This window comes from Ranitomeya imitator, chromosome 6, assembly GCF_032444005.1.
Source record: "Ranitomeya imitator isolate aRanImi1 chromosome 6, aRanImi1.pri, whole genome shotgun sequence".
NCBI classification, from domain to species: Eukaryota; Metazoa; Chordata; class Amphibia; order Anura; family Dendrobatidae; genus Ranitomeya; species Ranitomeya imitator.
In genome coordinates, this window is record NC_091287.1 from 537,771,804 (window position 1) to 537,783,732 (window position 11,929).

The following is an 11,929-nucleotide window of genomic DNA, read 5'->3' on the forward strand; positions in this document are numbered from 1 at the left end:
ATCATCTACAACCATTCTTTCCTCACTATTTTTTAAGGGGCCTACATTTTCAGTTTTTATTCTTTTACTATTGATATAGTTGAAGAACAGTTTGGGATTAGTTTTACTCTCCTTAGCAATGTGCTTCTCTGTTTCCTTTTAGACAGCTTTAATTAGTTTTTTAGATAAAGTATTTTTCTCCCTATAGTTTTTTAGAGCTTCAATGGTGCCATCCTGATTTAGAAGTGCAAATGCTTTCTTTTTACTGTTAATTGCCTGTCTTACTTCTTTGTTTACAGCAGTCTCTGTATTTCTTATGTGATGTATATACAGAAGTTTCAGTGTCTTTTACAAGTATGTGATGTATATACAGTAATCTCAGTGTATCCTATGTGATGTGCATGCAGTACTCTAAATGTCTCCTTCGTGATGTATGTGTACACCAGCCTCAGTGTCCCCTACATCATCTATATACTGCTGTTCTAGTGTTTAATTTGTGATGTATATAGAGCAGTCTCAGTATAGCTTATGTGGTATATACACAGCAGTCTCCGTGTATCATATGTGATGTCTATAAAGTTGTTTCAGTGTATCCAAGGTGATGTGTATATGGAGCGCCCCCAGACACAGGGCCACAGGTTACTCGGTACTGGGCCTTTCTGACTCAGTTCTGGGAATGTCACGGTGGCTGGACCCGGTCCGTGACCCTGCTAAGGGGCGTCCAATAAAAGGTGATACGAGTCTGTCAAGGGTTGGTGACGCCACCTGTGGTGTTTGGTCAGGGCGACCGACGCTGCTTGGGGTCCACTGGGGTGATGTGATGGCAGCTAGATGGTGAACCTTCCCACAGGTGAAGTATGTCCCCAGGGCTTCCCAGTAAGGTGGATGGTGATGGTGTGAGGTGCAGACAATAATGAGGACACAGGGTTGCAGTCTCTTTACCTCTTTACTGAAGACTTCAGGATCTGCAATCCAGAGCACAGTTAACAGGGCTGTCCGAGACCAGCCGGTCCGAAGGCACATCCAGAGTTCTCTTTGCAGGTGGAAATCGTTGCCTACCACTAGCGCCTGTGTGTTGTAGTGCTACCCTGCTGAGCATTCGGGATAGTCCTCACAACTTCTATTCTCATTCTTTCTAATTCGTTCCAGTTCTTTCTAGTTCTCCGTCCCCCAGGTATGTTATGGCTAGGACGCACCCGTTTGATGGGAAGGCTCGGAGTTCTTCCAGGACCCTAGAGACGCCCCTCTCCACGCGTTGCCTCCTATGTCTGCTTAGGTGATGTAAGGTAGACAGCCAACTTATAATTAACTGTCCTGCGGAGTTTGAAGTAAGGCATAAAGTCAGTTACTTCCTCTGTGTTCCGGCCACCGGCTACGCGCCTCAGTAGGATGTTGCCGTTCTCCGGGCACGACTCCTACTGGCTCTCCTTTGTGCTTGATCTCGTTTTTCACTGTCCACAATATCCTTCGCTTCGCGTCTCTTTCTTAGGATACCGCCGCGGGTGGTGCAGGCGCGGTTCCGTAACGTTCTGTTCTAGTCGCTAGGTACCTGCCAGGTTCCCACACCTGACAGGGACCCCCCTGAATCTTCCCCGCAACACCCCCTGCCACGAGATGTTGCCTGGACAAAACCCAGTCAGCTTCTGACTAACTTCCTATCCAACCCCTAGTTTTACCAGTGTGAGAAGTGGCCTAGTAAATAAAACCTTTTGCTCCCCCTAGTGGCCGGAGTGTGAAGTGTAATGTGTGCTGGTGATACCTGGTCAGATGAACTCCTTTAGTGCCATCAGACGTACCATCACTCCCCTTAGTGGCAGAGCAATACTACTGCAACGACCAGGTCTCTGGGGCGCTGCATATTCAGCAGTCTCAGTGTCTCTTTTGTGATGTATGTATACACCAGCCTCAGTATCTTATATGCAATGTTTATATACCAGCTCCTATGTCATGTATACAACAGTTTTAGTGTTTCCTATGTGATGAATGTATACACCAACCTCAATGTCTCCTATGTGATATATATGTATACACCAGCCTCAGTGTCTCCTATGTGATATATGTATACAGCCTCAGTGTCTACAATGTGATGTATTTACAGTAATCTCAGTGTCTCCTATGTGATGTATTTACAGCAGTTTCAGTGTCTCCTACGTGATGTATGCACAGCAGTCTCTGTGTATCTTATATGATGTATACATAGCAGTCTCATTGTATCCTATGTGATGTGTATACAATAGTCTCAGTGTCTCCTATGTGATGTATAGAGCATTCTCAGTATCTCCTATGTGATGTGTACAAAGCATTCTCAGTGTCTCATATATGATATATATAACAGCCTTGATTTCTCCTATATGATATATATACAGCAGTCTTGGTGTCTGCTATTTGATCACACGCATTCAGCAAAGCATTGAATTAGCTAAGCGTCAAGCTAAAGGCAGTTACTTCTTGGCAAGGAATTAACTTCCATCTTCTCTCTTCACACAGGTAATGATGTCATTCAAACTCTGAACTGAACTACCTTGCATGTCTTTTCACTCCATTCAATGTCAGCAAGCACCCTGAATGGTAATCATGTCATTCAACCTCTGAACTGAACTACCTTGCAGGTATTTTCACTCCATTCAATGTCAGCAAGCAGCCTGAATGGTAATCATGTCATTCAACCTCTGAACTGAACTACCTTGCATGTCTTTTCACTCCATTCAATGTCAGCAAGCACCCTGAATGGTAATCATGCCATTCAACCTCTGAACTGAACTACCTTGCAAGTCTTTTCACTCCATTCAATGTCAGCAAGCAGCTTGATTGGCAATCATGTCATTCAACTCCTTTGCTAGAATTCATCAGTTACATCGTTCCCAGTACTTACTGTTGAAGATTCAGGGGGGATCTCTGTAGATGTTATCTCAGGAGAGGTGCTATAGCATAGAGATGTAATCAGGACTGCGTCTTTGATCATCTTCTCCACATCAGGATGTGTTGAGCAGCTGTCGCTAATTTATAACTAACCAGCTCCCATAATCCTGCTCTCCTCTCCCTGTACTACTGGGGTCCTATAAATTTACATTCATTCTTAGGAGTGCACGCATGTGTGGGGTCGTACACATTCAGCAAAGCATCACATTAGCTAAGCATCAAGCTAAAGGCAGTTACTCCATGGCAGTTAAGGTAAGTCAGGTAAGGAGTCAGGTAACACACACTCTGCTCTCCCTTTTATCCATGTGCTTTATTCCTATCCTCCTATGTTCCCTTGCCATCCACATTCACTGCTCCATCCCCCCTCCACCAGGACTCATACACATCAGCCCCTCTATACTTCCCTCTCCCATGCACTTCTCACCTTTCTGAAAAACCTCAGTCCATCTTGCCCAAACACAATTTCAAAAACTTCTTGCTTTTTATCTTCCTACTCCTACTGATTTCGGGGTACATCTCCCCCAACCCCGGTCCACCATCCCCCAACCTCAACCGCTACCCTATCTCATATCAAAACCATACTAACCTAATTAATATTACTTGCACTCCCTCATCTCTCTCTTTCAATTGTGCCCTTTGAAATCCACGGTCTGTATGTAACAAGCTTCCTTTCCTGCACAACTACTTTCTGAACAACCCTCTAAATCTGTTGGCCCTCACTGAAACCTGGAACCAAGACTCTGACACTGTCTCCCCTGCTGCCATTTCTCATGGTGGCTTACAATTCTCCCATTCCCCGAGACCCACAAACAGACCTGGTGGTGGAGTCGGCATACTCCTGTCCCCACAATGCACTTTCCAGGTCATCCCCCCCAGTTCTATCACTCTCATTCCCTTCTTTTGAGGTCCACACCATCAGGCTCTTCTGTCCCCTCTCCGTCAGAGTAGCGGTCATATATCGGCCCCCAGGCTCACCCACCCACTTCCAGGACCATTTCTCAGCCTGGTTGCCGCACTTTATGTCCTCAGAACTCCCAATCCTTATCCTGGGAAACTTCAACATCCCCATCAACAGCCCCACTTCTACATCTGCGTCCCAGCTTCTATCACTAACCACTTCTCTCAGCCTCTCACAGCTCTCAACCTCTGAGACACACAAGGATGGTAACACCCTTGACCTGGTCTTTGTCCGGCTCTGTTCAATCTCCTATCTAAATAACTCACCGCTTTCCCTCTCTGACCACAACATTCTCTCCTTCACGCTCACAAATCCTTGCCCACCCCTGCACACTCCTACCTACTATTCAGTCAGAAATCTACAAGACATTAACCCTCATACACTTTCAGACTCCCTACACTCATCACTGTCCCCAATCTCCTTTTTTCCTGTCCTGATCTGGCTGTACACTACTACAATGACACTCACAGAAGCACCCTGGACCAAGTAGCGCCCCTCACCCTCAGAACCTCCAAACACAGAGTGAAACAGCCCTGCATTTCCCCTGGCTCACTCTCCACATTTGATCCCAATACAGAAGAAGAAGTCTCCAGGCTCCTCTTTTTTTCTTGTCTGACTCAATGCACTACTGACGCCATTCCCTCTCATCTTCTCCAGTCTCTCTCTCCAGTTGTCACAACTCACCTAACTACAATCTTTAATCTCTCCCTCTCCTCAGGCATTTTCCCATCCTCCTTCAAACACTCTATCATTACTCCATTATTAAAGAAACCCTCTCTTGATCCATCCTACACAAATAACTACAGACCAGTCTCCAATCTCCCCTTCATCTCTAAACTCTTGGAGCGCCTAGTCTACTCCCGCCTTACCCGTTACCTCTCCACTCATTCCCTCCTAGACCCTTCACAGTCCGGTTTCCGCCCCCTACGTTCAACAGAAACTGCACTCATCAAAGTGACCCATGACCTTCTGACAGCAAAATGTAATGTGACCAATCTCTGCTCATTCTTCTTGACCTTTCTGCAGCTTTCAACACTGTTGACCACCCTCTCCTACTCTCTAGGCTCCAGTCACTTGGCATTAAGGACACTGCTCTCTCCTGGTTCTCTTCCTACCTTTCTGACTGCTCCTTCAGTGTTTTATTTGCTGGCTCCACTTCATCTCTTCTTCCTCTCACTGTTGGGGTACCTCAGGGCTCAGTCCTTGGCCCCCTTCTCTTCTCTCTCTATACAGCCCCAATTGGACAGACCATCAGCAGATTTGGCTTTCAGTACCATCTTTACGCTGATTACACACAACTATACACATCATCCCCTGACCGTACCCCCGCTATACTACAGAACACCAGTGACTGTCTGTCCGCAGTCACCAACATCATGTCCGCTCTCAATCTGAAACTCAACCATTCCAAAACTGAACTTCTTCTGCTCCCACCATCTACTAACCTCCCTAAACCTGACATTTCCCTCTCAGTGGGTGGCACCATAATAACACCCCCGCAGCAGGCGCCCTGTCTGGTGTTATGTTTGACTCTGATCTCTCCTTCACCTCCCATATACAATCTCTTGCCCGCTCGTGCCGCTTATACCTAAAGAACATCTCTAGAATCCACCCTTTTCTCACCATGGAAACAACAAAAACCCTCACTGTCACCCTGATTCTCTCCCGCCTGGACTACTGCAATGCTCTATTACTTGGCCTCCCCCTTACTCGACTTTCCCCTCTCCAGTATATCCTTAATGCAGCAGCCAGGGTTGTCAATCTAGCTAATCGGTATTCAGATGTGTCCGCTCTTCGCCAGTCGTTACACTGGCTGCCCATTCATTACAGGATACAATTCAAAGTACTTGTTCTCACCCACAAAGCTCTCCACAGTGCGGCACCCCCTTACATCTCCTCCCTCATTTCTGTCTATCAGCCTAACCGACCATTGCGCTCTGCAAATGACTTTCAACTAACCTCTGCACTAATCCGTACCTCCCACTCCCGACTCCAAGATTTCTCCCGTGCTGCGCCAATCCTCTGGAATGTTCTACCCCAAGATATTAGGACCATCCACACTTTGCATAGGTTTAGGCGCTCGCTCAAAACACATTTGTTCAGAGTGGCCTATCACGTTCCCTAATCAAATTCATATTAGGTTTGTGTGTGTGTAGCCCGTTCACTATCTCCATCTACTCCCCCACCCCCTGAAGATGGCTGGACCATCATTGTAAATACATCATTGTAAATACACACCTGTGCTTTGTATCTCCCCCACCTCATTGTAGATTGTAGGCTCTCACGAGCAGGGTTGTTTTGTTTAGCTTTAATTATTGTATTGTTAACGTTGTTACTTATATCTGTTGTGTTTGAAACTGTTAAACTGTAAAGCGCTGTGGAATATGTTGTCGCTATATAAATAAAGATTATTATTATTATTATTAGATGTATACAGCACACCTCCCAATACTTGAGTTCTATTAACCGGAGCAGAGATGAATTTCCCAGTTTGAGGAGATATGCAGTGAAATATGCATCTGTGTTCTGATCAACTTATTGCTGTGATAAATTATTTTCAAAACATCGCAAGTAGTGAACTGTGCTCCAGACCGACGCAAACCTAGAAAATAAGTCACTGGCAGCAACGTTATCAATACCACCTAACAACTCAGCCGCACCAAAGAGAAGCAACTTCAGCCATTACATTAAAGGGTGAATTATCTGAATATTTGACCAAAAATAGCAGCTTAATTTTTAACTTGATTATTTTGCATGGCTCATGAATGATGTAATAAATATCCACATTGTCCTTGACGGTAAAAAAGTTATCAATCCCTGGGCTACATTGAAAGAAACATTTTAAACGTTATGGCTTTTAGAAGAAAGCAAGGAAAAATGAAACTGCAAAAATGATAAATTGTCTGATCCTTAAGGGGCTAAAGGAATAAATATAAAAATTACATTTGGGATTCCACAGATAATAATTGTGCTTTAGAAGTAAGTGTCCTGGAAGTCTTTCTAAAACAAAACGTTGATAAAAAGAAAAATCAAAGACTGGTAAACATGACATTTCACAGTATATACTGGATATATAAAAGTACCATAGTTCTAAAAAGTTGAACAAAAAACTAGTTCCAGTTCTGCAACACATGTATAAAAAGTAGATAAACTTATTTGACTTATGCTTCCATTTTTATACCCTGGCGTGATGGATCTGGTGCATGACGAAGACCAACGGCGTCCATTGGTTTCCGCCCAGTAGTCCATCATTACGACTGGGAAAATAACGCGGCGTGCAGCACCATTGTTCCCAATCTAAACTGTGTAGGAAAATAACGCATGTAAGAACAATTACTAACAAATTTGTGGATTTTGAGTTTACAAAAACTTCAAAAACAAGACTCACAAATAAGTAGTAACGAAGCTTTTGTCTATTATTCCGTTCCTCAGACGCTCTTCAGAATTCCTAAAACTCCATGTTATGTGATATTGAAGGTCGTATGATCCTCGTTGGGCTTAATTATAATGTGTTGAAATCCATCTTAAATGTTTGATTTTGACAATTTAATATCGTCTCGCAAAACCTATAGTGGAATTATACATCAGACCTTTCTGCTGACAGACGACGCTTTGTCTATTTTCTGCTTTGGGTTAAGGATTAAAGTCGCCTTTGTGAACCACAATTCAAGGCGAGATGCCGGAAAAAAATCACTGCATTCCCCCAAGTTTCAATAGAAATGAGTTCTTTAAAAAAAAAAATTACAAGTATAAAATAAGATTTTTTTTTTTTACTGGATATATGAATGTCTGTACCATTACCATCTCCGAAAACAATCTGCAGGTATTTGTAAGACAGGATATAAAAAGGTCACTGATAACACGAACGCACTGCCGAGAATTTTCCATAAAGAGCAGTCAAAGGCCAGGACACGGTAATCAGACTATTATTTCAGTGGAAAGACCAAGCGTCCTCTTATCTTCTGGATGTGTCAAACATTTAGTCATTTCACTAAAAAAACACCAAACAAACATAATGCACATTATCTCTGGGGTCATTGTGAAAACTTTTTTTAGTCTGGGAACATCGAATTATTGAGCTGAAAACTTTCTGGAAACTAAAGTTTCCCCTTTTTATGATTTTTGTTTCAGAAAGTTTTGCATGTGAGAGATGAAGAGCCTAGTGCCTGTCAAAGAGGACTAACGGTATTAAGTGGTGCCAAAGGTAGGCACAGATCTGCCACATATAGAATAAACATCTCCCAACAGAGTATCGCAAATTCATAAACATCTTCCAACAGAGTATCGCAAATTCATAAACATCTTCCAACAGAGTATCGCAGATTCATAAACATCTCCTGACAGAGTATCGCAGATTCATAAACATCTCCCGACAGAGTATCACAGATTCATAAAGATCTCCCGACAGAGTATCAGAGATTCATAAACATCTCCCGACAGAGTATCAGAGATTCATAAACATCTTCCAACAGAGTATCGCAGATTCATAAACATCTCCTGATAGAGTATCGCAAATTCATAAACATCTCCCGACAGAGTATCAGAGATTCATAAACATCTCCCGACAGAGTATCGCAGATTCATGAACATCTCCTGATAGAGTATCGCAAATTCATAAACATCTCCCGACAGAGTATCAGAGATTCATAAACATCTCCCAACAGAGTATCGCAGATTCATAAACATCTCCCAACAGAGTATCACAGATTCATAAACATCTCCCGACAGAGTATCGCAGATTCATGAAAATCTCCTGACAGAGTATCGCAGATTCATAAACATCTCCTGACAGAGTATCGCAGATTCATGAACATCTCCTGACAGAGTATCGCAGATTCATAAACATCTCCCGACAGAGTATCACAGATTCATAAACATCTCCCGACAGAGTATCACAGATTCATAAACATCTCCTGACAGAGTATCGCAGATTCATGAACATCTCCTGACAGAGTATCGCAGATTCATAAACATCTCCTGACAGAGTATCACAGATTCATAAACATCTCCTGACAGAGTATCACAGATTCATAAACATCTCCTGACAGAGTATCGCAGATTCATAAACATCTCCCAACAGAGTATCGCAAATTCATAAACATCTCCCAACAGAGTATCGCAGATTCATAAACATCTTTCAACAGAGCATCGCAGATTCATAAACATCTACTGACAGAGTATCGCAAATTCATAAACCTCTTCTAACAGAGTATCGCATATTCATAAACATCTTTCAACAGAGTATCCCAGATTCATAAACATCTCCCGACAGAGTATCGCAGATTCATAAACATCTCCCGACAGAGTATCGCAGATTCATAAACATCTCCCGACAGATTATCGCAGATTCATAAACATCTCCTGACAGAGTATCACAAATTCATAAACATCTCCCAACAGAGTATCGTAAATTCTTAAACATCTCCCGACAGATTTTCACAAGTTCCAAAACATCTCCTGACAAAGTATTGCATATTCATAAACATCTCTCGACAGAGCATAGTAAACTTTTAAACATCTCGGGACACAGTTTTGCAAATTCAGAAATATCTTGTGACAGAGTATCGCAAGTTCAAAATCATCTCCGAACAAAGTATTGCATATTCATAAATATTTCCCAACAGAGTATCGTAATTTCATATTTTGCCTTTCTCCAAAGCTGGTCATCTCGCTCCACTCATCTTGGATTATGATGAGTCAAGATGAAAGTTAAAAGGACATGTCTGTAGTTAATGGACAATATCTCCAAAAATGAAGGGACCACACGTTTGGCTCTGACTGATAGAGGGTGGTCCAGACCTGTGTCCTAATATGAGTGGACTGTTCATTGAGGAGATAGCCTCTAATTGAAGACCTGGAACATAAGGAGGGCATACAGCCTCCCCGCCAAGGGCCATCGTTCTGTTCCCAACTCATGGTGAGAGCAGAGTTCATAATGTAGCTGTAAAGTCACTTGTCCAAAAGAGAAGGAAAGTAACTATAGAGCTGGTCATATGTCTTCCCCATTATCTCTAGGACAGGGCTGCTGACAAGTGGCCAGCAGATACCACGGGATACACATATTACAGGTAGGAGGAGGTACAGTAGAAGAATAAAGGAAATACACTTACGTGACTTTGTGTAAGCATGGAAAGATATTCTAGGACTATCGACAGTCGGCTTAATATGTGGAATGAGAACTTCTGTAGGGAGAAGCAGATGAAATGATAGGAGTTAATTTAACTGGGAAATGTAATTTTAACAAAGGTTGCAAAAATCAACACAAGGAACTTTATAACATATCTTATCAGCATAATCTGCTTCTTTCTCCACTTATGAGCCACTTCCCTCCCACTGTTGAAATTATCAACAGTTCTAAAAAAAAAAGCTCAACTGTGGCGCAGTGAAGCGTCAGGTTACACCTCCTATTGGGTAGGCAGCGGTAGAGTGAGAAGTGCAGTGATAAAGCAAGCAGAGGGAGACACACAAAAATCTGAGCTTTCTAACTAGTGTTTTACCTCACCCCTGAGCTGGATTCACATCTACACTGATCAGAACTGCTGTATAAGTTGTCCATGCTACTGCTTCTCTCTGTGTGCTATCTGAGGAGCAAAGAGCAGGAATACTGTTTTGTGTGATCTATATAGGAGACATCATAGCAGACCGAATCTTGCCACCCTCTCAGAGTCATTGAAAATAAAATAGGCTGGTTCTTCAGATAGGAAAACTGGTGAAAATGCAGGAAACACGTCATGTACTGGCCATAAATATTGTTATTCCTCATGTATACACAGCCTATTCTAAAATGTTACTTGAAACTGTAGTCAATCTTTAACACTGGAGATTTACCATATAGTACCAACTAGAGCACCATGTCACCCATGTTACACCCATGCCATATATATGAAGCAGACCGGTGTGTGTCCCCTCATTATTAGATCTATAATAATAATCAAAGATAACACTCACGCAATACTGGAGCAGTAACTAGGGGAACATCATGTTTTATCCCGTTCGTTACTTGTGCCATCCTCGTGGTAGTGACATCTTTCCGATCATAGGACTCACTATCAAGCCGCATTGGTGTCGTCTCTAAAGACGTTCTTCGATGGGGAGGAGAAGTGGACACAATTGTTTGTCTTTTATCCACATTCCCAAGGGCAGCATTCATCAACGATGTTCTTCTTGAAGGACCCACTTGTGTGTAAGGAACTTGTCGAGTAGAAACGGTCATCTGTGTAGTGATTGAGATATTCTTATTTTGAAGACTGTTTCCTGTCCATAAAGGCATCATCGTGTATGTTCTTTGCAACATTTCCAAGGCCGCAATCGTTGTCCATCCCGGTATTTTCAGCGAAGACCCATCTTGAGCTTTATGACTCAAAAACAAGATACTTTGATCTTTAAAAGTATTGTGTGGGAGCAAAGATTGTTTGTCTGAAGGTTGTTGTTGTACTTTTTGCCCTATTGTGTCTACCAGGAAAGCGGATTTGGTGGAGGCCACTTTATTTTCTTTCAAAGCTTCTCCATGAATGACTAGTGGGAACTTAGTGGGAAGAATATTCTGACTTTTTAAAGGAATTTCGTCACTAGGTAAAATTGAGCTACTTTGTTTTCCCAATGAAGTTTCAGATACACCAAAAGGTTTTTCCTTTGTTCGTCCAATATCAAAATGTCCTTGACTTGTAACTTGACTTGTAACAGCTTGGATACCAAGAATGTCTTCATTTACAGAGAACCTTGTAGAGGCTGGAAAATCAAAAGTCCATAAGGTAGAAGCACAAAGCGCTAAACTTTAAAGAGTAACCATCAATTTCATTTTTTTTCCATAAATCAATAGTATGCAGGAAAAAAGAAACTTTGCAAAATATCTTATTCGAGAAATCTGCTTCTTTCTCCTCCTGGACTGATCTTTCATTCTCAAAATTCCCAATTCATGGGTAAAATGTGTCTTCAGTGACTACTGAATTTCCCTATACTGAGATAGGAGATGACCGTTGGAGCTCATAAAGTTCTATGGAATGTGCAGCAGAATGTCTGTGTCTGCATCTAGCTCCTCTCCTCTCCATAGAATGTCTGTGTATTTCTCTAGCT

At 42.5% G+C, this 11,929-nt stretch overlaps 1 protein-coding gene across 1 annotated transcript in view; it reads right to left on the reverse strand.

The window, feature by feature from the left end:
- Nucleotides 1-11,223, reverse strand: part of OC90 (otoconin 90) — a 255,001-nt gene extending 243,778 nt beyond the window's left edge. Inside the window, exons 1-2 of the mRNA XM_069731932.1 lie at nt 10,805-11,223; nt 9,967-10,038 (exon numbers count right to left, since the gene is read on the reverse strand). Coding sequence (XP_069588033.1) covers nt 9,967-10,038; nt 10,805-11,150 — 418 coding nt within the window. The 5' untranslated portion in view covers nt 11,151-11,223. The remainder of the gene's footprint in view (nt 1-9,966; nt 10,039-10,804) is intronic.
- Nucleotides 11,224-11,929: the final 706 nt, after the last annotated feature.